This window comes from Rhipicephalus microplus, chromosome 7, assembly GCF_043290135.1.
Source record: "Rhipicephalus microplus isolate Deutch F79 chromosome 7, USDA_Rmic, whole genome shotgun sequence".
Taxonomy (NCBI): domain Eukaryota; kingdom Metazoa; phylum Arthropoda; class Arachnida; order Ixodida; family Ixodidae; genus Rhipicephalus; species Rhipicephalus microplus.
Genome location: NC_134706.1, coordinates 117,801,182 through 117,828,275, shown reverse-complemented (window position 1 = coordinate 117,828,275; position 27,094 = coordinate 117,801,182). Strand labels below are relative to the sequence as shown.

Below are 27,094 nucleotides of genomic sequence, written 5' to 3'. Positions count from 1 at the left end.
TGCAAAGCTGCTCCTGAGCAAACTCGGGGAGCTTCCCGCGCGAACGCTGCTGCTGTGCCAGTTGTCAAGTGATCGTAGAGGGCGGTGCAGAGCTTTGGGCTGGGTGAAGCCTATGCGCCATGGCGTCGCTACAAACGCCTCGATATTTGTTTACAACCATGGAACTTGTTTACAACCATGGATATTTGTTTAGAACCATTATTTACAACCATATAATAGGTCTGTAGCAAAGGATCTGAAAGGGTAGTTGAGGTGAGAAGAAGTGCGCGTGACCTCGGCTGTTTCCTCGCTCTTCGTGCCACTATTGCGTAAGTAACCCAAATTTTGTGTGATCGCTTCTGTAGCCCCTATTCTTTAGTAGTTGGCTAAGCACATAAATAATACTGAACAAGTTTTACTGCATTCTTCCTTGAAAATGATGCCGCTCGGCTCGCAAATAATGACATGCCCACCAGAAGAGCTTGTTGATACAGGAGCTAAGAACCAGTGATTATTGTGCCCGGCTGTTGACCCGAAAGATGCGGGTTCCATTCCGTCATCGCTGCACCTTTTCGTGGAGACAAAATGCTACAAGCTTGCGCACTGTGCAATGTCAGCGCACACAAGAGAACTCTACATGGTCAAAATTTTTTGAGCCATGTTCTGGAACCATCGCCCTGGCTGGTTATGCTAATGTGCCTTTGACCGGTCTCTTACAAAACTTTTTGGTGAAGCCTACTTGATTGCTACGAGAATCTACCTGAAATCAACAACTTTTGTAAGTCTTCATCAACTTTCTTTCAACAGCCTAGCTGTCATTGAACCCCAACTTGTGCGGCGCTTGACAGTGGAGTTGTGGTCGACAAGAAATTGGCGCATTCATGATGACAATGACAATGCTCCTGCAAACTCTTGGCGGTTGATTAAGAACTTTTTGGTGAAAAGCAAGGCTCCTGAAGTTCACCAGGCCCCTTGCTATCCCGATATGACGACTGCGACTTCAGGTTGTCTCCCAAAATGAATAGGGCATTGAAAAGAACGTGTATTCCGACGCGAGAGAACAATATAGCTGCAGGAGGGCTGAGTTGAACTTCATTATAAAAGCGGTCATCTCGAAATGCTTCCAGCAGTGGCAGCACCTCTGGAAGAAGTGTTAGTAGTACCAAGTAGAATATTGTGAGAGTCATTAGGTTCGAAAAGGTCCAGTTACGTCACTTTTTTTCCTTGGACCGAAGGTGGGATAGTTTACTAGCAGACCACGTATATGCGTAATGTGGGCTTTTAAATAAATCTTTGGAATTATATTCACAGGGATAAAAAAACTAGAATTTGTGGTTATTTCCTTGGTGATGCTTTCTTTATTCGTGAAAAAAAAAACACGACTAGCACGCGGTGGGCTTTTTCTACTGTCAGAAGGGAGTCTTAGAGTGATCTCTACGTCGTGGCCTTCGTAGGCTGCCAAAAACTGATCCCTGCTGTTAGCATTTATGATGGCGGAGCACTACTTGCCTTCGTTAGCTTGCTCGAAGCCTAGTTACGAGTATCATTGTAAACGTATGCTCTAAGTTAGTTACATTACCACCACGTGAGCACGTGCTGCTGGTACAAAACTAACAGAATCATGAAACAACAGAAGTAATAAAAGTGCTCTTCAGCCCTTGTGTGTTGTCAATTTCTCGCAATAACACCCGACCTTACCTTGGAACGCCCAGGTGGAGTTCGTTTCCAGATCACCGTGTTGCCCGGTTCTGGCGAGTTTGAGGTGTGCGAAAACCGAGCGGTGGTGTGCAAAGGCCGCATCCGCCTCGCCGAAGAAGGAGAGACGGTGCTCATGAGGGACCCTCCTGGAAAGCCCCGAGAACCCGTTGAGTACGACATGGACTGTGCAGACATTTACAAGAACCTGAGCCTCCGCGGATATCATTACTATGGAGCATTCCAGGGCACCCTCAAGGCTTCCTCAACAAGTAAGAAAAACTTAATGGTAATACTAACATGTCCCAATATGTAGAGTTCTGCTCAGGCTCCTTCCGAATTATTTTGTTAGTATATATTTGTTAAGAAGTGTGAGTAATCTTTTTACGTGCATCACAAGCAAAGAAAATTATGTTATTCAAGCAAAGTATTATGCCTGCCTGATTCCTGGAAACTTCATAAAAAGGCTATCGATGCCTTTAGGTCTTCCAACGGCATTGTTCCCCCGTTCTATGCATATCTTCTCTACTTAACATTGTGGATCATACCTTGGTTACGCCATAAGAAAGTCTTCCGGAGTACAATATATTGTCAGTAATGGTAATCAACTTCTTAGTACGCACATCTTTGTAATAAATTACGAGTGCCAGTTTCACGAGGATATAAAGTTAGGACGTCACTCACTTGAGCATCTATTTTGCAGAACCATACGCAAAGCTGAAGTGGGATGGCAATTGGGTGGCTTTCATGGACACGGTAATGCACACGAGCTTCATCTGGAAGCCAAAAAGAGCATTTCTGCTACCACTTGCGGTACAATCAATCCGTGTCGACCCCATCGTTCACGCAAAGATCGCCGAAGGAGCTGGAGATGAAGGTGAGCATTGTTTTTGCCAATTGTACCCTTTATGTTACCAGGTCTGTAAAGATGAGAACTAACAAACAATGTTTCCAAGAGGATGAATAGATATTAGGGGTTTAACGTCCCAAAATCACCATTTCATTGTAGCAGACGCCGTAGTGCAAGGCTCCGGAAATTCCGATCACGTGGGGTTCGTTAAAGTGCAACTAATTGTGAGCATACGGGCATACACCATTTTTGCCTTCATCAAAAATTCAGCTGCTCCCCCCCCCCCCGGATTCAATCCCGCGGCCTGCGGGTCTGTAGCCGAGTACCTTAGCCACAAGACCACCACGGCGAGTTGTTTCCAAAAGAAGCATAAGGAATGTCATTAGAAGTAATTGTAAATGTGAAGAAATCAAAGTGGACGTAAACACTACTTGCCTTGTTGTTACGTAGACGAAGTGGGTGCAGTCGTGATTTGGTGAGAAGGGCGAGAAAAAAACCAAAGATAGCTAATTGGGTCGTTCTGTACCCTGTAACCTCCTTATACGGCACTTAATTGGAATTTTTGCGGCAGCAGAGTCACATCACAAAAATGGACAGTTATTCGTTCATTGGAAACTTTCATCCACAAGGCTTTTGAATTTTTTTTAATTTTATTTTTTTTCATCCGCTGACTTTTCAAGCTCCGTTGGCTAAGGCTCAGGTGTGCGGTCCATTTCCCTCAAGTCTGGCCGCAGCGTTCATTACCTCTTTACGGTAGCGGCATCATGGCCTCGGCGAAGTTGTCAGTGCGATCAGCTGCACTCATCTGGCTGGCTGTCTCACCGCTTCCTCTGATCCCGATCTTGACAGTAACTACTGCAGTTGACACCAAGGCTTCATTATACATCATGTTCATTGGTCTTCGGTTTGAAGAAGTGCTACCAACGTCAATTTAATTAGTACAAACCGACAATAATCCATGGCATTGTATAGGGGATGTGATTAGAAACAATTGTATTGTAAATGTGAAGAAACAAAAGTGGACAAAAGGGATACCTTGCCACCGACAGGAACGCAACCTGTGACCTTCGAATAACGCGTCCGATGCTCTACTTCTGAGCTACGTTGGCAGTCATCCCTCCATTGATTTTGTAGTGTATATATGTGCTGTAATGAGCGCAGTGGACATAGAGCTTGAATGGAAAAAGAAGCATAAAACGCTATGTGATCACCGGCTTGCATCTAGTTACACCTTGCGCAAAATAAATCTCTCGTTCACCGAGTCAACTACTGCTTGTAGAACACCCCGTTTTTTTTGGTGGGGGTGCTGGGCACATGTGCTCCCCTACCAGGAGCTCCTGGAACTTTGAAGCTGGACATTCCAACGAGCTTCAGCAACTACTGATCTGGGGCCGTCTCAGGGCACTCCAGATTCCGCACCTGTGCCTGTCTTCTGCCTTGGCTTTCTCCGGCAACGGGACCCTCCCAAATGTGGTGGCACTGACGACCAAAATATGGACAACTGGAATGACGAGTACAAATGGTTGGCGCTTGCGATACGAGGAATGCAGCCCACAAGCTCACGGACGTGAACTTTTAATTGTACGACGAGGTGAAACTGTCGTACAGGAACCATCGAAAGAATTCCAGTACGTAGTCGGAATTGGCAAAAACACTCTTGGAAGTATTTGCCATTCCTGCCGGGCGACGGCTTCTTGCTGAGCAGCGCTTGTGTCACAAAGTACAGAGAAAATATGAGAGTTTCACAAGCTACTTCGAATATGTGCTCTTTCTCTGCAAGCTCGTCAACTTGACTCTGGACAAGGCAGGTAAGATCAAGCAGATCATGAAAGGAATCGATGACGGCGCATTCCAGATGCTTGCACCGAAGAGTCTCTAGACGATCACCGAGGTTGTTCAGCTCTGCCAGATCTACGATGAGCTCCAGTAGGCAGCTCGCTTTTGCACGTTGTGCTGCTCAACACACAGCATACCTCTCATTCCTAGACTTTCACCATAACACCACTAACCACTCCACTTTGATGGCACTCATTAGGCAACTCGTTTGCGAGAACTTCGTACGGCTGCTAACGCGGTCTATATTCACAAAAACAACCAGCCGATGGCGCCCTTGTCCCCTTCGCTTCACCAGGCCATTGAATCGCAAGTTGCCGAAGGGTAGCCGTCAACTCATGCTGTTACCGCACCACTGAAGCATGCTGCCGCTGTCGCTCAGACCCGTGCTTCACCATCTCCGGTTATGTACGAAGCAACTCGCAACGTTTATCCATTGCCACCCCCTACCCGCCCGTTCACCATCCCGTCTTCGGCACTAAATGAAACTCAGAACAATTGTACGTGGCCGCCCTCTGCACAGCCTTTAACGGTCCTTTATTCAACAAACAGTGCCCCTACAGGCGCACTCCTGATAATCGACCAATATGCTTTTGATGTGGCATTTCAGGCCGCTTAGCTTGTCTCTGCCGCAATTGCAGATTCACTTCTCATGACAATGAGCGGCCTCAAACTACATGCTCACACAACCTTGATATTCTGTTCCGACCCATTCACCTCCAGAAGCACCTTCCGGTCACCGACCATCAAGCTCAAACCGTTTGCCTTCTCCTCATCACCGATCGATTTCTCTAATGTAACGTCACGACAGTCCACTGCAAGAGGAAAACTGACGGGCGCAGTTGTGGTGGCAACAGCAGCGTTTTCAAAGAAAATTTCAAGACCTAGCTGCTGTGCCCCGAACGAAATCGAACTCTGTATTGATGGCAACAATGTGCACGGACTTGTTGACAACGGAGCTGCCGTATCTTTAAATAACGAGAAAGTCCACCAAAATTAAAGGAAAGTGACCACTCAACTTACCGAACTATTTTTGCAGATGGCTACGTCCCATCATGTTCTGCTTTCAGCTTTTGGCACTGCGCAAGTCGTCATTCAAGCTATACGTCGTCGAATTTGTAGTTTTATTCCGTTCTTTGCATAAGGTTATCCTTGGGCAAATTTTTTTTGTCAAATTCTGCTTTGGTCGACTGCGCTCGTTCTGAAATCACGTTATCTCTGCCGTGCTTTGATTTCGTTGATGGCGCTTCGTGTAAAATGTTTGCTGCGTCTCACGTCTACATTACGTCTTTCTCAGCTGTTTTTGTCCTGGTGTCACGTGCCCCTCCTCTGGAATTACCTGTGTTGTTTATGTCATCGGTCGCTTTTGCGTGCCGTCCAAATTTCATGCTACCGCTCGCCGTCATCACTTTTTGCACTGGTCAGGCTGCCCTTCATATGTGCAATCATTCAGACAGCCCGCCATCTCTACTACGTGAAAAGTGCCTGGGAAGCTACAAACTTTAGGAGTGCGTTTTTCCAGCTACCATTCCCTATTCTACGTCCTCACTCGCAATTTGCGCTGCCAACCCTCCCAACGTGTCCAATTTTGTTTTGGACGTGTTTTCAAATGCAATTAACTCCGAACTCACACGAACACAGCGCAAAAACATCATAAACCTTCTACAACGTTTTCACGTTTCATTCGACCGTGACCATGGAGGCTCGGCCTGTTCACTGTATTGACACTGGTCAACAAGGCCCGCTAAGACAGTGTCAGTACCATGTTTCATCTGGTAAACGCGGTGTAATTGACGAAAAAGTTAATGACACAATGAAACCTGTCATAATCGAGCCCTTCAACAATCCCTGGGCTTCACCGGTAGATTTAGTCAAGAAAAAAGACGTATCCAGCAGGATCTGGGTTGACTACCACCGTTTGACGAACGCGTAAAGACGTCTACTCTCTACAGTGACACTGAAAATGCCTTGGCTGTCTTTAGGGAGCAAGATTCCTTTCTTGGTTATATTTACGCTGCGGCCACTGGCAGGTATCCATGGCAGTGGATGACCACCCGAATACAGGCTTTGTAACATCGGGTAAACTATACGGATTCACCGTTCTGCCCTTCAACCTCTGCAACGCGCCAGTCATTTTCGTAAGAATGATGGATACTCTACATTAAGGTCTGAAATAGAAAACGTGCTTTCTGTTATTTGGTTAGTATTGTGGCATTCTCAAGCGACTTTGGAAGCCACCTCAGCCACTTCAAGCAATTTATTACGGGCCTTTCCACGGGAGGTCTTGGTCATGTGTAGTTTCTTAGGACACTATGCTTCTAGACCCTACAAAACCAAATGCAGCCGTGGTGTTCCCGAAACCGACCACCATCAAGAAGTTCCGAAGCTTCATCGGCCTACGCTACTACTGCCAGCGCTACGTCCATACATTTTACCTCCAATAACACCACTTCGACCAATCTTCTTACCGGAATGGATGGAAGCATTACCGCCACCGTAACTGAGTGGTAGAGCATCAGGCGCATAATCTGAAGCTCGCAAGTTCAGATCCTGTCGGCGCCAACTAATCTTTTCGTCCACTTTTTTTCCTCACAATCACACTACATTTACTTCTAAGAACATTCGCTATGCTATTCCTGGCTTTATTGTTTGTTAGTTATCAGTAATTTGTCGAACAAAGGAAAAAAATGAGTTCTTAAAGTTACACTTTCCTTCAACACCAACTTAAATACATATACGGGTAAATTACGCTACAAGTGCGAAAAAAACAGCCTTTAGTTATATAGCTCTAGTAGAACGATCTACTTTTGTGTTAAATGGATTTCTATGACGTCGGAGTCAAGCATACTTTTGTTGCTGCGGATGTACCGGGCCTTTTTACAAGTGCAAAATGCCATACCGCACTCTATACAGAACTTGGAAGAGCAGTGGCTTGGGCTATCAGTGGCTCGTCCTCGTTTGCCTCTGTCCTCATCTTCAATTAACGCTATAGCGTTCATTACTATACAGAATTGTCACACTATGATACTTGGCCGTCACGCCTGACTCAATTATTTAGCAATAGAAAGTAATCTTTAATATTGCACCTGACTCGATTAGTTAGAATTAAAAGCAATGCTGATTATTGCCATACGGGCATAACGAAAATGCTCAGGTATGGTCAAACATGGGGAAAACATATGAATATAGCCCTAAAGTTAACAGAGAACAGGAAAATAGGGAAAGCTGACAGTGCTACCTGCGCATATGTGGAAGCTGAAATAGATGTCGATCACATTTTTCTACAATCTAAGATTATGATGGACATCGAAATAAACTTTTACAAAAAGTAAATTCTTTCGATGAGCTGCCACCATGAATAGAGAAAAATCTTGAGCCCACGGCCAAAATGATACCTACAAAGCACCGCTGCGTGTACATTAGTTCAATTTCTGGAGGAATCAGAAATAGCACAAAAATACTACTACGGCGAATCAATAGTTTTTGCGTTATTTGTAACCCGTGTCTCTCGCTACAACATACTTTTGTTTCCATATGGCAGATAAATCTTCGTTAAAACCTATTTGTTGCAGGTTCAGTGCAGCATTTAAGAAATTGCTCCCAAGAGACATTAATTGTGAACTTTAATTTCTATGAAGATTCAACTTCGATGAATATAAGTTTTTTTTCAAATTATTTCATGGAGAAATGTTTGTATAGAGGAATTAGGAACCAATACGTGAGTATTGTACTGTGTCTTTGTGTATAGCCTTGCGTTGGTTTTTTTAATGTTACGACGACTGTTGTGCAAGAGCAGAGGAGTGGCCGGTGCCATGAATTGGCACTAATTTAATTTAAAAAAATCACACATTTATTTTTAAAGCAGCCAGAGCAACAATCAACCAGCATCTTTTTTTTTGTACAAAAGGGTCGCCAACAAATTGTGCTATTTATCAATCGCCCTCTCAGGAAACAACCTTGAAGGTGTTGAGCAATGGGATTTCTGCAAGCTATGTGAGCATCTCTATCAACTAGAGGCTAGAATTGCTAGCTTCGTTTCAATTAAATCGTGGGATGATTGCGAGACAAAACTTCCAGCTGAAAGAGGGTTGTTGGTGTAGTTGTCGCGCCTGTCTTACGTAATACTGTTTCGTCTGCCTTCAGCATGACCCAAACTACAAGATGGGTATCTTCTAAAGGTATGTATATATATATTAGGCGTTTGGAAAATTGAGAAAGCGAGTATGGAATGGAGTCTGAGTAAAATGCTACGTAGTGATTCATTAAAGGAAACTGCTCTAAAAATGCGAAGCAGTACCTAACGAGTATTTGAAAGCACCAGCCTGTACTTGTTAATTGTATATATTAGAGAACTTGCTCAACTAATAGCAATGGCAAGTTGGGGACATTGTACTTCAAAGGAATATCACTGCAAAATGGGTTGACAGTATTGATTATGCCACAGTCTATGTGCTCTTAACATATGAAACGAAAAGAAATCAAAATATAGTACCGTATTTTAGCACCACATGTCAAATTATCCGAACCACCCCATTTTTATGTATGCAGGAATCGATCTCGTCTATAATCCTCACCACAACTTGCGCCGAGCTGGTGGCGTCGAAGTTCAAGGCGCGAAGGTTAACACCGTGCAGCGGAGGCCCACACCTCATGCCCCAATCATAGAAGAGCATCGCTTTGTCGCTTACATGGACAGCGAAATCACCCGTGGAGATCGGGAGAACCATTTGCGGCAATATGCCGACGTGTGCAACTGCATCAGTGGACACTTGCAGGTATTGAGTGCAGAAACTAACAGCCATTCTCATCGCACATCAATGCGTTCAATGAATTTGCCAGAAGAACTGATAAAACGCTATGCCGAGAACATTGCACCCAACCAAAGTCTACTCCAGCTACTTGTTAAAACCCAGAAACAAGCACTTGATGCGGCAACACTGACCTCAACACTGCAATCGGCACTACCATCCACCACCAATGCCCTGAATGAAGATATCTTGAACACTGCCCTTCTAGAGGAGGAGCCCTTACGGGATGTCATTGACGTAGTTGTTGAAAACACAAGCTCCACTAAGCTATCCGTACTCGAGATCGCGAGTGACAAGAGTGTGGCAGCCATTAGTACCCGAGTGTCAGCTCTGCTCTCCACATATAATGTGCGGCTCAAGACAGAAAACGCTGTGACAGGCGTGAACTCGGTCAGCGTCGCGTCGCAGCAAGGACCCGAAGGCAAGCATGCAGTTTCAGAGGGAGATTCTTCGGTCTCGGAAGAAAAACAACCCGGGGCTGACTTAGTGGTAGCTTTCTGTGGTATGCTAAATTCCTATGGTGATCTCAATGATCTGGCGGGAACGATGGCTTCGCAGTGCAAGGAACACGGGTTCGTTCTCCTATGTTATCGCACAAAGCTAACTGCAGCTGAGGCTTGGTTGTCTGAAATGATTGGGCTCCCATTTGAAGTTTACTCTGTGGAAGCATTGACTGCAGCATTTACTGGCCATGAATTTCGGATGGTTGCTCTGAAGTCGAACAACTTATCAACACTGCTACTGTTCAGGAAAGTTGCAGTGGCTGTCGACGTCACCAAGCATGCAATTATCAGTGTGCGAAATAGGCAGTTTGATTGGGTTGAGTTTTTGAAGCAAAAATCTCTTGAATACGACACCAAGCAATCAGAAGAAAATATATGGCTACTCGCTGAAAACGCCGGTATGAGTGGCATCCTCGGTTTAACCAACTGCCTTCGAAAGGAAAACATTGGTGGCCGCATTCGGTATGTATGAACCTCACTCTGCAATTTTTTTTTACAGAAATACGAAGTGCGCAAATATATATACCTATCATGCGATGTATCTGCAAATATTCCCAGTAAAAGCAGGAGTCTAATTAAATTGCAGTTTCATTACTGTGTAGTTCCTGACAAGCATTTACGGATATGTAAACAAAGTATCAAGCTACTCCAGTAAAAAAATTGTCGTTATCAAAGAGTAAAAGTGCATTGCTGTAGTCTTTTCGAAATTCTCATACACTGATGCCTCTACAATTTATGTGACAATGGGAACGCAACATTTAGGTAGCCGGCCTATGCGCATGAGCTAGTACTAGTAATTGCTAGGAATTTCCGGTTATTCGAAAATGTTAATTAAGCAATACAACAGGGCTGTATGGTTTGATAAATGCGAAGCATTTCTTAGCGAACATCGACGACTTTGGATCTATCTATCTATCTATCTATCTATCTATCTATCTATCTATCTATCAATCTATCTATCAATCTATCTATCTATCTATCTATCTATCTATCTATATATCTATCTATCTATCTATCTATCTATCTATCTATCTATCTATCTATCTATCTATCTATCTATCTATCTATCTATCTATCTATCTATCTATCTATCTGTCTGTCTGTCTGTCTGTCTGTCTGTCTGACTGTCTGTCTGTCTGTCTGTCTGTCTATCTATCTATCTATCTATCTATCTATCTATCTATCTATCTATCTATCTATCTATCTATCTATCTATCTATCTATCTAGCCGCGTGCGACGTTTAGCTCTCCTGGCCGTTTTGATAATGATCTCGATACCAAACTTGGTATGGCATAACATGACTGTATGAAGAACATACTTCACTAGTCAAAACATGACAATCATGATATGTATCGAATGAATGTCATGATTTACATATCACGGTCCTGCAGCTCTTGCAGTGGTTTCGTTCACATGGCATGTTGCAAAACTTGTATGTTATGGCATGACTGTATGTCGAACACAAGCGACAGACCCTAACATGAAAATCATGACATGCGTGTCATGTAGCCACATGACAACATGCCAAGCTCAAGATGGGCTCGCGGGCGTTTCGGTAGCTTCACATATACCAAATTTGTATTGCGGTACGTGAATGGATGGCGAAGATATGTGACTGGTGCAAACATAAGAATCATGAGATGCCTGCCACGTAACAACATGATTACATGCCACGATCATGATGCGCTGGTGGCCGTTTCGCTAGCTTCAGTGATACCAAATTTGGTATTACGGAACGTGAATGGATCACAAAGGTATGATGCTGGTGCGAACAAGGTAATCACAAGATGTGTGTCATATAACAACATGACTACATGCTACGCTCATGATGCACTCGCGGCCGTTTCGCTAGATTCACATGTAGCAAACTCGGTATTACGCGACGCGAATGGACGACATAGGTAAATGACACATCCAAACACGATAATCACGACATTCATGTCATGTAGCAACATGACTACATGCCACGGTCATGATGCACTGGCAGTCGTTTCAGTTGCTTAAAATATTCCAAATTTGGTATTATGGTACGTGAATGGATGGCGAAGGTATGTGACTGGTGCAAACATGATAATCATGAGATACGTGTCATGTGATAACATGACTACATACCACTGTCAAGGCGCCAATACATTTCGACGTGACGTGGTGCGTGTGCTCACCGGCGCTCATTTCGTCGCGTGACGTCGACATTGCCACGCCAGGCACTGGTCCTGCCATATACTCGCAGGCACGCGCCACGCTGTGTTGCTTTTACGAATGGGCGTTTCGGTGCGTCCCGCGTCCCTCCGCCACGAAAAGAGGAAGATGCAGTGTTGTCTGGGTAACGCAGTGGCGCGAAATGCAGCATGTAGAATTTCGCGCCGGTTGCCGTCGTGCCGCCCCGACGGACGCTAGTCGCGCCTCGCGTCAGACTATAGAGAGCTCGCGTTTTGCTAACGTAGCGTCGCTGTGCCTAGCGAGCGCGCGTGTCAGCGTTACATAGGAGTATATTGGGCCTTCTATGATGCGCTCGCGGCCGTTTTTCTAGCTCCAGATATACCGTTTTTCTAGCTCCAGATATATTTGGCGTTACGTGTCGTCAATGGATGACGAAATATATAATTGGTGCAAACATGACCAATTTTTTAACGTTCCCCTAAATCTAAGCGCACGAGTCTGAAGCATTTTCGCCTCCGTCTAAAACATGGCCACCGTGGCTAGGATTCAATTCCATGACCTGCGAATCAACCGACGAGTGCCTTAGACAGGCCAGAGGGGCGTGTTGATAATGGAATGTGTTACACGACTCCCACTGTACACTCAGCGTACTTGTTTCGGGGGTAACTGCATGAGACCTAAACACACAAGACGTACCTTTATTATCCACTCTTTTGTTGGGATTTCCCGTTATTTTGGTGTTCTAAAAACAGCATCAACGCCGTAGTGGGAGCTAATATTTCTTGACGCATGTGTGCAAGTTCACGCATATCATCAGCGACTAAGAATTTTTTTCTCGCATGAGCATTGGGTTTTTCAGCTGCAAGTCCTTAAAAAATGATTAGTTTTCATAAAAAACCACAAATATTCTAGCTGGGAACCAAGCTTCTTGTAGTTCCCTCTGTACCTTGCGTAGGTCTTTTTTTCGTGCACGCCTTCAAATGTGAATAGGCACCCACTAACCCAACCGGACATTTTGCGACCTGAAATCATTTCAGCTATATACTTCTGAGTATCTTGGTTCTTGACAAATCGTGTTATGCATATAACTTGAAAACGGAAGCGCGCACGTCAGTCATTGTTTCACCGCTTGCGTCATGAGAGAGACGTCGATAGACAGCTATATGAGAGGCGGAAGAGTCATTCTGAGCTGCATTGATGACTATAGCTCTGTCCGACCATACGAACTTTGTTCTCATATTGCTAGGCTGCAATGCGGATAATCATTTACGGCGTTCCAATAAAACGACGTTCCAATCGTTACGAAAGCCTCACGCGCGATAACTTACTCGTTGCATTTTTTCCAGCTGTGTATTTGACGCCAGCTTGGTAGGTTTCAACAGCGTAGCCAACTTCAGTCCCACCAACCCAGTGTTTAAGGACATAATAGAAAAAGACCTGGTCATGAACGTCTACCGGAACGGCCAGTGGGGATCCTACCGGCACCGCGCCGTCAGTGAGTTGTTAGCATCCACTTTTTTGTCTGTTTCTTTGTATTTTGCAGGACGTGTTTGTAACTTTGACTGTTAATATATGCGCTCTGAGTCGCACCGTAGGGCTTAAGAAACGTTTGCTTTTCGTCTACATACAGTTATATGCCCAGGTTGATTTGTTTAGCTATTTATTTTAACAGCTATAAGCAACTGCTTGAAAAGAGCAGAGCGATTGCGTGTGAGGCCCTCAAAAGCCCCTTCTTTCCGTCTGCTATGCCAAACTCGCCAGTCTCAAACTTGCTAACATGAGTGAAAAAATTCAATAAATTGTTGCAATATGATGCCGAGAGTGTTTTCTAATATTTAGCAATATTATCAACTAACTACAATCTTGAACTAGTAGTATTGTATAGCGCCCCTTGAAGGCAAAGCAAAAAGCAAGGTGGATTCTTTTTATTTTAAAGTATTAGTTGGTGAAGTTGCTTCATTTTCAACTTAAACATTGCTTCACACCTCATGCACTTTGATGGATGAATGTCAAGAAAGACAGCACTCACGTTCGCCTGAGTGGTACCATGCACATCAATAGTTAAGAAAAGCATAGTATAAAGGCCACCTATGCCTTTGATTTTGGGTGCTTGAATGAATTCATACCTTATAAATTGCTGGTTCAATCAACATTCCTAATAGGACAGGTGAACAAATGTTTGCGGACATTTTACGAGTGCACCACTGCCATGATGACATGGAACAAACATTTACATAGGGAGCGAAGATGCCTACTGGCGGCTTATAGCAAAGAGACACGCAAGGGACATCGGGGCTAAAATTGGTTTGCTTTCCTTCTGTGCGACGTGACGACCGGTTACAAGTATAAATAGTTTTCTATATTAGTTTGAAGGCTGCCATTCCCGCGCAAAACTTCTTGCAATATACACATTTCGTTCGTGAATACATTTTTTGCATTAAAAATGTATTTCACCCAGGATGACCATGCTTCAGAGACGTAACAGGAAGGAAATGTGGCCACTGCTACCATGGTTGCACAAATGTTTGTGCTCGTACTGCATTTGTTAGATGAGTGTCCTTGCCATAAACTTACTGTCATATCTACTCGTAATATTTCAACATTCTGCAGGTGGCAAGGCAAAGACGACCACACAGTTCGCGTACCTTCAAGTCGAAACGCGCGGAGACCTGTCGAGTATTCAGTGGTACGAGTCGCCAACGGGCTATCTCTCCCCTTCTGATGTAATCGGCAGAGAAGATCTGTACGTGAACGTTTATTACGGTGCTATCAACTTCCGGGATGTCATGCTTGCCACTGGGAAAGTGAACTTGGACACTGCACGCGGTGAGTATGTTTTTCGCATGTTTACCTAACACGAGTATTCAACGCTACAGCGAACACACCTATCTTCATTTAACGGATCCCCACAGGGAGCGCTTTCTCGTAGATAAGACTACACATTATTATAAGAGATGCACTTTAAAGCGAAAGCTTTAGATTCTTGAGCAAACTTCATAATTCACCGCCGGGGTCAGTGCCGCCAGCAAGAGTGACGCAAAAATTATGGTCACGGGATGGGGTCACCTTATCACGTCATCACGACGCCTGTAGTCATATGACATCATCAATTTATGCCACATTCAGAAACGGTAGGGTGATCACAGAGGCTGTCACAGATCAAGAAAATTGTTTCCCTTTACCTTTAGTCATTGTTCAGGAGCACCAAACTTTTGGTGGTGGCACCTGCCCTCCCGGTAGGTTCGGACCTAGTTTCAGCGTCCAAGCTGATGAGTACAATATTCCTATCCTCCCAAGAAGAGAACCAGAAAGCCTAGACGCTAACATGCTTCGCCCCTAAATGCCCTTCGAGTTTGTGCGTCGATGAGGGCGATTCACTGTTCACGTGTGAACACAGCTCTCAAGTCACGGGAATTCTAACTAGCGAAATACAAGCAGCAGCTCTATTATTACTTGTCAGTTGCACATTATTCACGCAAGTAAGAATTAGTGAATTGTCATCCAGCAACTCCGACAAAAATTTCTGCTAATTCGCTGCATGCAGGAAGCAGTACACAAACAGTACACAAAGCAGTACTCTGTACAATAACGCAGTACAATAGCTTTTATCGCGGTGCAGCAAGCCTGCAGATGGCGGCGGAAGAAATTTTTAGATTCATAGCAAAATATTTTATACATGTTGGCTGGCTGCAGTGCGTGGAGTGCGTTGATAGTGCATTATATTAAAAAGAAAAAAAGCCCCTTTCGGCTTGCCTTAAGGCATGGTCAGTGCTCCTTTAGGCATTATTCGTATGAGGGCAGATGCACTATGCTTCCAATCTGTTCATATCTACATCACTGTAACATGCAATGTTATATAGAGGCATATTGCAAGAAAAACTAAGAAAGCCTAAGGTAAATGACAGAAATGACAACTCGCAGCAGCTAGCCTAATTATACTTTTAATCGTTGGTTAGCCTTGCAGGTGCGGCTTTGCCTCGGCCCATTGTCTAGTCTGGATATTGTGAAGACTATATACGAGGCCTTGGGATTATTAGCAGGTGCTACAATCTACAGTCACTCGGACCCACAGCGAGTTGTTTTTCACCCATTCTCATTCATAAGTAGCAAGGATAAAGAAATGGAATTTCGTCGCTTGCATAACCTTCGAGAATAATTCCCGTCAACTTGTGGGCATCTTCTACAAAATAATATAAGCAAATATTCACAACTTAAACATAACATAACCATAACTAGCAGGCAAAGCAGCCCGTGGGCCGACTCAAACTTCCGTTCATTACGGGCACTTTGCTCTATATTAACGCATTCTTGCAAGTGAAGCACCATATGAATTCACTGTAGTTTCTGTTGCTGTTACTCGTCCCGAAATTTTTCCGGAGCACGCCACGCCAAGCAAGGGCGCGTGCGTTAATCGTGCGTCTCCCTGCCGAATCTTCTTCCCCGACACCACCACGTAAACGGTAGAAGAGTTTAAGGAGGACAGGCCACAGCCATTTAGAGAGGTACTTCCACAGACCCAAACGCACTAGGACGTGCCAGAGCGTCCTGACCACAACGTCTTACTCTACCGCTTTCATAGGCCGGAACGCACTAGCACGTGTGTCCGTTCTGGGAGTGCTTGAGCCAGCTGTTGGGTATGTGCAGTAGGGGTGACCAGGCACGCTGGATTGAGCTTGGTCGTATGCTGCTTCGCATTCAGTAACTTCAAAGGTATTTTACTTGAATTGTTTAGCTTGAGTGCGTGATCGACACAAGGGCGCTATTGACGACCTCAAAGGGAGCCCATGGTGAAACCCTATACTTTACTCGCGTCATCACGCTGCAGTCAGTACAGCAAGCGATGATGAAGTTTTAGCCTTCATTTTAATTCGGCCGTGTTTGTTCTAGCCGACTATATCTAAGCAACTCTTCACGAGTGAATGGCCGTGGCCCCACAAGATGAAAATTTTGTTTTCAATGACAATGCTTTCGGGTTTCCGGTTTGAAATGACTTTTTGATGCTCGCCGTACGGAAGTGCGGCAGAGTTCTACGTGCTGATGTGATTGAGCTTTGCATTCAGTAGGTGGTGACAGCCACACCCAGTGGCTTGTCGTTTTTGGAGCTCTCTAAGCATGAAACTGAGAATGGTTGGTTACAAGAAACCTGTATTGAAGTATCTGTCGCTAGCTGTAGGAAACTATGCACCGTGTTATCCTTAAAGGACACTGAAGTCAAATAACCATTTAGGTCGCAGTGAAAGCTCAATACCAGGCGCATTTTCGACAGTAAACTTTGGCCCAGTTGGCACAGTTGGAAACTATTAACCGTGATGCTATGCGCGCAATAACAGCGTTACCTCGCATCACTCCCATACCAACTTTACAGGAGCACGCCCAGCCTACCACGATTGCAGAGCTGGTTACGCAAAGAGAAAAAGCTTGTGAAATCAAAAGGCAACTTGTACCGGTTGTTGCTGCGTTACATGCTCAACTTTAATGTGGTCCTCGCATTGACAACCAGCCCGAATCTATGCCTTCCTCGTAATTCACCACCATCACATCTAATAAAACAACGATGTTATGGCGCTCCGATACATCGTCTACAATTGGCGAACGCTCCATCATCGAGGCCCCATGCGCTAATACTTGCAAACTTATACAGATGCTCCTATCCTACAAGACGTTGGAAGGACATCATTCCTGAGCACTATGCATACTTTTGTCAGAGACCACCAGCGTTATCTATCCACGGAAGCCACTCCTCTTGTGATGGAGCTTCAATCATCCACGACGCAATCCAGGATGCTACCTCCAAGCTGCCCACAGTTAAGCAGAATGACGTATACACTGATCCTTAGAAGTTATTAAGGGGCTAAATAAAGTACACAAGGCGATGGAGATCTGCGACGCGATTCATAAGCTGAACCATATTACGGCTGCTTGCGTAAAAGTACATTAGATTCAAGGCCATGCTGCGAACCCACACAACATTGCTGCTGACCAGCAGGCGCACTGCCCTCCAAACATAGACCTTCCAGCCATTCCCCTTCCACCTCAGCCCCTATACATACTCCATACCCGTAAAAATGTTCTCCGGCAGGATAAACGTGCTCTCTTTCCACCATGTGTCTGCTCTCTCCCCCCTTTGGGGGACTCGCTCACTGGATTCCGTGCCGACCGGTTGTGCCCTCGCCATCTCCGACGTCAGCGTATCTCTGGTCGACTGGCCTGGCTCTACATCAACTCCTGACGCGGATCTCTAACGACAGCGCAGCCCTGACCTACTGGACTTGCCCTACGCCATCTCCTGACGCTGACAAGAGCTCTCGCAAGTGGTGCCCCGTCCTCGGACTCCTGTGACCGTGTTTCCATCTTTCCTAACCCTCCTATTCCCTCGGTATGTTCTCGCTCGCTGGCTCAGGGCATCTCTCTTTATCTCTCTCTACACCTTTATTCCCATCCTTTTAATCCGTCCTCACCCCCATCCCTTGTGAGCTACTGTTGAGGTGTCGCACCCTGATGGAGACAGTTACGGGAATCACTGTCCTCTTTTTTTCTCTCTTATAGCCACACATCTCCTCCCTCACCTTACTAGGGCGGAGGAAGTTGTGCTTAGAAGGCTTCGGGCAGGGGTGGCCCTTACACCGGCTGTTATATCGTCATGAAACTGGTCACATTTACGAGTTCGTTATACGTGTCCGTTTTGTCCCACTCCTGCGATGCAAGCAGATACATACCACTTGTTATGAACACGTAAAGGGTTGCAGCCAGAACGCCCCAGTCACCTCGCTCAAGCCGGCCTTCGCTACAGTGATAAAGCCAGATACAACCTCTGGATACATGAAAACAGATTCCACAAAACACTACTCCACTTCATACACAACACCGGCCTAACATCACACATTTAACACAAAAATATTATGCCTTAAAGGCAAGTCTTTGTCGCAATAAAAAAAAAGAAAATATCTAAAACGACAATATTAGCAGCAGCAGCAGTGCCTTACTTGCTGAGAGTTAAGGCAAATAGACAATGAAATGGGTTGTTGAAGAAGCGGGAGTGGACTCGGTGAACGAGAGCTTTATTTAGTGCAAGGGCTAACTGAACGCAAACCTGCGATCACAGCAAGTCTTCTTCAATTTCTATACTCGAGCTTCATGCTCACTGCCCTCGTTACAATCACTTCCGGGCGATGAGGGAGCCATCCTGGAGACCTAAGGACAGGTGTACACAGAAGGGTCATGGTATGGCTTGAGCCGAGAGATGTGTACGATTTCTGTTCCCCGACGGCGCTTGTCCGGAGATGCATCCAGTGGCTCGACAAGGTAGTAGACAGGGGATGTTTGACGTACAATTCGATAAGGGCCATGGTACCTGGACGAAAGCTTGTGGGAGAGTCCTGGAGGAGTAGAAGGAATCCATAACCACACCAGTGAGTTCGGCGCAAAGCTCATAGGTGTGGTTGACGCGTCGTGGCGATGTTTTTTGCGCGTCTGGTCATGTGACATGAACGCACGAGCAAGCTTTCGACATTCTTCAGTGTGTGCTGCTGCTCGAGAAACGGTAGTCATCTCTGAAGAGTCTCGTCGATAAGGAAGAATGGTATCCATTGTTGATGATGGCTCGCGTCCATAAAGAAGAAAGGCGAAAATCCAGTGGTGATTTGCGTTGCAGTGTTGTAAGCATATGTCACAAAAGGCAGTATGCTATCCCAATTTGACTGGTCGGATGAAGCGTACTTGGCCAGCATATCCCCAAGTGTAAAACGCTTTGTCATCCCATGAGTTCGCGGGTGATAGGCTGTGGTAGTGCGGTGTATGATGCGACACTGGCTAAACAACGCTTTGATGTCATCGGAGAGAAAAACGCGGCCGCGGTCACTTAGTAATTCATGAGGTGCTCCATGCCTTAAAACCAGGTTTTGCAGTATAAAACATGCAACGTCTTTTGCGGTAGCAGAAGGTAACGCAGCTGTTTCAGCGTACCGCGTTAGGTGGTCGATAGCAACAATGCCCATCGGTTGCTACTCGAAGTATAGGGAAGCGGACCATAAAGGTCTATTCCGACACGATGGAAAGCTCGTGCTGGACATGGCTATGGCTGCAAGGGACCTGTGGCATGTTGAGTGGGCATTTTGCGTCACTGGCACGTAAGGCAAGACCTTACGTAACGACGAAGAATGAAACGGTACATACCGCGCCAGTAGTACCGCAGCTACAAAAGAGTGTATGCTTTTAACACACCAGCGTGGCCACATTGCGGATCATCGTGGAAAGTGGTACAGATGTCAGAGCGCAGATGTCGGGGACTGACGAGCAACCACTTACGGCCGATCAAGCTGTAGTTTTGGCGGTAAAGCAGGTTATCCCGAATAGCGAAGTGTCCTGCTTGACGGCGAAGCGTCCTGGGAACTGGAGTGGGAGTCCGGTTTAAGAGAAAGTCCAAAAGAGAAGAACTCCAAGCATCTTTGCGTTGCTCTGAAGGCATGTCCGAAATGCAAATGGCCAAGGCAGCACTGGTGGAGATAAGCAAGCCGACAGGCTCTGAAGCCAATGGCGAACGTGACAGGGCATCGGCGTCGGAATGCTTCCGGCCAGAACGGTAGATAACACGGATATCGAACTCCTGTAACCGCAAAGCCCAACGAGCGAGCCGATCATTAGGATCTTTTAGTGAGATAACCAGCAAAAAGCCCATGGTGGTCTGTTACTATATCAAACGGACGTTCATATAGATAAGGCCGAAATTTTCCGATTGTCCAAATAATCACGCGGCACTCCTTTTCGGTTACACTTTAATTCTTCTCGGCTTTACTGAGGGTGCGGCAGGCATAGGAAACGACGTACTCGTCAAAGCCATCCTTGCGTTGGGCCAGCATGGCCCCTACCCCGACACCACTAGCGTCCGTATGAAGCTCTGTTGGAGCAGACGGATCGAAATGTCGGAATATAGGAGGCGTGGTGAGGAGCCGTCGGAGTTCTTGAAATGCATCACCTCACGCCTGCGACCACGCTGACAAATCAGAACTTCCGGCAAGAAGATTGGTCAAGGGGGCAATAATGGAGGCGAAATTGCGGACGTAGCGCCGGAAGTAAGAACATAGGCCGATGAAGATTCGAAGCTCTTTGATGGTGGTTGGCTTTGGGAACGCCGCGACTGCATCAAGTTTCGTAGGGTCCGGGAGAATGCCGTCCTTGCTCCGCCGTGGTGGTCTAGTGGCTAAGGTACTCGGCTACTGACCCGCAGGTCGCGGGTTCAAATCCCAGCTGCGGCGGCTGCATTTCCGATGGAGGCGGAAATGTTGTAGGCCCGTGTGCTCAGATTTAGATGCACGTTAAAGAACCCCAGGTGGTCGAAATTTCCGGAGCCCTCTACTACGGCGTCTCTCATAATCATATGGTGGTTTTGGGACGTAAAACTCCACATATCAATCAACCAATGAATGCCGTACCTTGGAAACCACATGGCCAAGAATTACAAGCTTGCGAGCGTCGAAGTGGCATTTTTTCAAGTTAAGTTGAAGTCTCGCCATGGAAAGGCATGAAAGAACTTGCTCGAGGCTGCTGAGGTGGGTCGCAAAGTCGCTTGAAAATACCACAATGTCGCCCAAACAACAGAGGCACGTTTTCCATTTCAGACCTCGCAAGATGGTATCCATCATCCCTTTTAAAGTGGCAGGCGCAATTCAGAGGCCAAAGGGCATAACAGTGAATTCATATAGTCAATTCGGTGTTACAAAGGCTGTCTTCGGGCGGTCATCCTCTGCCATGGGCACCTGCCAGTAGCCGGAGCGTTATTCTAACGAAGAAAAGAACTCTGCTCCTTGTAGTCAGTCCAAAGCATCATCAATGCGCGGCAGAAGGTTTACGTCTTTGCACGTTATCTTGTTGAGTCGGTGGTAGTCAACGCAGAATCGGATGGATCCGTCTTTTTTCTTGACGGGAACAACCGGTGAAGCCCAGGGACTGTTGGAGGGCTCGATGATGCCACGCTTCAACATGTCGTCCCCTTGTTCGTCAATGACACGGCGTTCAGCAGATGACACACGGTACGGACGCTGTCTTAGCGGGGCTTGTTGACCGGTGTCAATACGGTGAACGACTGCAGAGGTTCGGCCTAAGCCTCACTGGTCACGATCGAATGAAGAACGAAAGCGGAGTAGCAGATTTATAATCTCTTCGCGCTGAGTTGGTGCGAGCTCAGAGTCGATGGCATCCGAGAATACGTCCAGAACATGATTGGGCGCGTTGGTAGGAGTGACAGCACAAATTGGGAGCGAAACCATAGAATCGGGTACAGTAGCCGGAAGAATGCACTCGTAAGGTTCGTAGCTTCCCAGGCATTCTCCACGTAGTAGGGATGACGGGCTGTCCGAGGGATTGCACACATAAACGGCAGCATGACCGTTGCGAAAAACGACTACGGCAAACGGAAGCATGATATTTCGACGGCACGCAGATGGGACCGATGCAATAAACAACACAGGCAATTTCGGAGGGGAGGCACATGACACCGAGACAACAACAGCTGAAAAAGGCACAATGTCAACGTCAGAAGCAGCAAACACTCTACACGAGGCGCCATCGTCGGGGTCATACCACGGCACAGATAATACGAGTTCGGAACGAGCACAGTCGACCAGAGCAGAATTTGACGAAAGAAAGTCCCACCCAACGATAACGTCATGCGAAGAACGGAATACAACTACAAATGTGACGACATACATCGCACCTTGAATGACGACTCGTGCAGTGCACAAAACTGGAGGCATAATATGATGGGACGTAGCTGTCTGCAAAGATGGGTCAGTAGGTTGCGTGGTCACTTTTTTCAAGTTTCGGCACAGTTTCTCGCTAATTACAGATACGGTAGCTCCAGTGTCAACAAGTCCGTGCATCTTAATGCCATCAATATAGAGTTCGATTTCGTTCGTGGGACAGCAGTTAGAAATTAAAATTTTCGCTGCCAACGCAGTTCTTGCCTCCGGAACAGCGCCCGTTAGTTTTCTCCTCGCGGTGGGCTGTTGCGACGCAACATTGCAGAAATAGATCGACGACGAGGAGAAGGTGAACGGCTTGAGCCGGATGGTCAGCGACCGGGACGTACGTCCAGAGGTGGATTGGCAGGAACGGGGTATCGCGGCTGAGTGGGCATGGTGGGCATGTAATGTGAGGCCCCTCCAATGTCGTGAGAAGGGAAGCTGCGACGACGGCAGTGACGAGCTACGTGGCCTGCGATGCCACACATGAAAAACATATCGGCCGATTATCCGGAGTGCGCTATTGGCTGACGGTAGGGGCACTGTTCGCTGAATAAGGTACCATAAATGGTTGTGCAGGCGGCGGTGTCATATAAACGTTCTGAGCTGTTTCGTATACAGCCGGAGACGGGACGGTCAGCGAGCGGACAGGTGGCGTCGGCGAATAAACGTGGCGAGTAGCTTCGTAGATGGCTCGGGACGATGGCGCACGTGGCCGAGCAACTGCGGCTGCATACGTTAGTGGTGCGGTAACAGTTGGTGGAGCCTGAGCTGGCGGCAATGCTTCGGCAACTTCCGATTGAATGACCTGGCGAAGCGAAGGCGACAAGGGTGCCATCGGCTCGGTAGTTCTTGTGATGATAGTTAGCTACCGGGCGACCTCCTCGCGTATGAATTGCTTTATGAGTGGCATCAACGCAGAGTGGTCGTCGGTGTGATGGCGATAGTCGAGGGATGAGATGTCCGCGGTGTCTTGAGCAGCGCAACGTGTAGAAGCGCGCTGCCTACGCACCTGATCATAGCTTTGGCAGAGCTGAATTACCTCGGCGACCGTCTGGGGACTCTTCGCAGCCAGCATTTGGAATGCACCGTCGTCTATTCCTTTCATGATGTTCTTGATCTTGCCCGCATCGTCCAGTGTCGAATCGACGAGGTTGCAGAGAAATAGTACATCTTCGATGTAGCTCGTGAAAGTTTCATCTGATCTCTGTACTCTGCCCCGCAAGCGCTGTTCAGCACGAAGACGGTGGACAGCAGGACGGCCGAAGACTTCGAAGAGGGTTCTTGCCTATTCCGACCAGGTACTGAAATCACTTTGATGATTTCTGTACCATAGTTTTGCCACGTCGGTCAGGTAAAAACTCACATTTGTGAGCTTATTGGCTGCGTTCCACTTATCGTATGCGCTCGCCAGTTCATACTTGGCAATTCAGTTGTCCACATCTTGGTCCTCTGTGCCACCAAATATTGGGGGGGGGGAGGGTCGCGCTGCCGAAGACATGTGCACAGGTGCGAGATCTGAAGTAGCGGCCTGAGATGGCCCCGGATCAGTCATTGTAGGAGGTCGTTGGAGTGTGCGGCTGCGAAGTTCCAGGGTGAGGACCAGACGTACCCAGCATCTCCACCACTTGAAACGGGTTGTTGAACAAGCAAGAGTTGACTCGGTGAATGAGGGCTTTATTTAGCGCAAGGGCTAACTGAACGCAAGCCTGCGATTGTTGTTGTTGTTGTTGCCCCTTCGCACTGGCACATACCCACTATGGGGGATTGGCCATGAAATCTAGAAGTATCCTATATGAGATATATTAAAAGGTTTATCCTTAATGAAAACACTAATGATGTAATAGAAAATAATAATTAACTAAAAAGGAATATTAAACTAAACAAATAATTGAAGATTGAATCAAGAAGAGAAAAGGTGAGGTAATACTACAGTGGAAGACAGAAATTTTGAGTAGACCAGACAATCGAGCTTATCTCACCCGGTCACAATCAAATGAATATGCAAATTTCATTCAAAATTAGACAAGTGTCTTCAGAAATATATTTAAGCAGGCATTATTATGACATGCGCTTTGATTCTCGAATGAAATTGCATACAGCATCGAATACGCTCCTGTGGCAATGTCCCAAGCTAAAGGCACCGAAACTTAGAACATTATCTGCAGTTAAATTTAAACCTACTGCTTGAAACGGAACAATTAAAAGTCTTTTCCTAATTAATGAATAGTTTTTACATGTTATAAAGTAATGCTCTATTGTTTCCGTTTCTTCACAGAATGGACACAGGGGCGATATCGCCAGACCAGCTCTGTGCAAGTAAAAGTTTAATGGAGGGACACGACATCTAAATTTGGTTAAAATAACTTCTAACTTTTTAGATTGACTCCACTGAGGTTTCCAGGGGTATGTTAGGTGCTGATAGTCCGTATATTTAGTAATATTTTCCATAATATCCGTATAAATAGCCCATTTTCTATATCTGATCGACACTATGTGTTCCGATTCTGGTAGTACCGAGATCACAGGGCCATCAAGTGTGGCTCGAGATAGTGAATCGGCGATTTCATTCAACCGTATGCCACAGTGTCCCGGGACCCAGACTAACTTCAGGAACTTCACATGAGGTGGAACTAATGTTTGTAATGTCGCTAGAGCTCTTGATTGTTCTGAAGCTGTGAGAGTAGTACACAGCGAAAGAGAATCAGTAATTATCATTGCACTCTCTTCGTTTGAAGGAAGTTTTCGTAGCGCTAAAATAATAGCCAGGAGCTCAGCTTCGAAAACCGGAGTGAAGTCTGGTAGTCTTACCGAGAATGACCAACCGAGGTAATCTGAGACGATTCCTACTGCTGCCTTTTCTTTATTCACAGAAGCGTCTGTGGCTATTATGTTCTTTATTTCCGCATGAGCTATGTAGTCTTCTAACCTGTCATTTAAGTAACTCGAAGATTGAAACTTAGATAGTGGGGGAAAAATTTCATCACATTCTATCGTAATATTGTGATTTAATGCTTTGGTTCCAATTACCGATCTGATATCCACCTTTATGCTTTCAAGTTTCTTTTGTACAAAAATAATCTGGGGAGTACGAAAGCGTGGCCAGTGAGCGAGGAAGAAGGCGTCGGGGTCACTAATAAAGGCATATGCAGACCGTCTCGCTGATAAGCCGTAAAATTTCAAGTATGTTTGTACTGTTAAGATACGGAATCGGCAAAGAATAGTTGGTATGCGAGCTTCCTGATATAGTACATTAATAGCGACATACCTGGGGAGTCGCAAACACAACCGTAACGCTTCTCGCTCTAATAGAACTAACGGTTTAATTTTGTACGTAGGGCCACCCGAAAATAATATACACCCAAATTCGAGTATTGGGCGCATGTACATTTTATATATCATTAATAAGGTGTGTCTACGTAACCCATATTTTCTGTTGCTCAACCTTCGCAATAAGCCTGAAGCTCGTTGTGCCTTTGCCACGTTATAGTCTATGTGAGGGCTCCAGTTAAGTTTCTCGTTATAAATAATGCCCAAATATTTGATAGACTCTACTTGTGGAATCGGTTCCTGATTATAAAGTACTGAAATTTGAATAGAATCTGCTATAGGGAACACCAGGAGCGCACTTTTACTTATGTTTAGAGACAATGAAATTGAATGCAGCCAAATTTCAAGAGAATACATGTACTTTTGCAATTTTTGATGCAAAGAATAAATGTCACTATCTGCAACGAAAAATGCAATGTCGTCTGCATAAATGTAGACAGTGATATCTCGTTCAATGGGAATTGAGCTCATCAACACATTGAATAACAGCGGAGATAGGACCGCCCCTTGAGGTACTCCACGTTGCTGTTTGAATTTAGATGAGTGACATCCATCCTTTGCACAATAAAATTCTCTCGATTTTAGAAACTCTGCTACCCAATCAACAATATAACGCGGAAAGTCACATTCGTGTAAAGAATTCAATAAAATTGAGTGCTCAACGCTATCATAAGCTTTAGCTATGTCTAGTGTTACTAGTACCGCGTATTGTCGTCTTTTTCGGGCAAGCTGTATTCGGCTCTCTAAGTCGGCATGAGCACACCAAATTGAGCATTCGCTACGAAAACCTATTTGAAATGGTTTCAATATTAGCTTGTCAGCCATCCAAACTTTTATTCTATTATTGAGAACTCTCTCTATAATTTTGATCAGGTGAGATGTTAGAGAGATTGGTCTGATGTTGTCAATGTTAAAACCTGACCCTTGTTTTTTTAATATGGGAATCACTCTAGCTATTTTCCAGTCATGTGGTATCCAGGCATTGCTTAAGGAATAGTTTATAAGGTTGAGGACGTCGCCGGGTGATATCTGGAATAAAATTTTAATCATAGGAACTGTTATACCGTCAGGACCAGGAGCCGAAGAGGGTAAGTTTCTAATTACGCTTGACATTTCGGACAATGTCACTTTTTCGTAGTCAGTCTTTATAGAGGACTTTTGCCAGTTGATTGTCAAAGTCGACGAAAATCTGTTAGCTA

At 45.7% G+C, this 27,094-nt stretch overlaps 1 protein-coding gene across 2 annotated transcripts in view; it reads left to right on the top strand.

The window, feature by feature from the left end:
* The window catches only part of LOC119180338 (fatty acid synthase-like), a 112,590-nt gene that overhangs the window by 47,594 nt on the left and 37,902 nt on the right, over nt 1-27,094 (top strand). For both annotated transcript variants that reach the window (XM_075869600.1, XM_075869599.1), the window contains exons 14-18: nt 1,692-1,946; nt 2,378-2,551; nt 8,906-10,130; nt 13,176-13,324; nt 14,440-14,655. In XM_075869600.1, the coding sequence (XP_075725715.1) occupies nt 1,692-1,946; nt 2,378-2,551; nt 8,906-10,130; nt 13,176-13,324; nt 14,440-14,655 (2,019 nt within the window). The remainder of the gene's footprint in view (nt 1-1,691; nt 1,947-2,377; nt 2,552-8,905; nt 10,131-13,175; nt 13,325-14,439; nt 14,656-27,094) is intronic.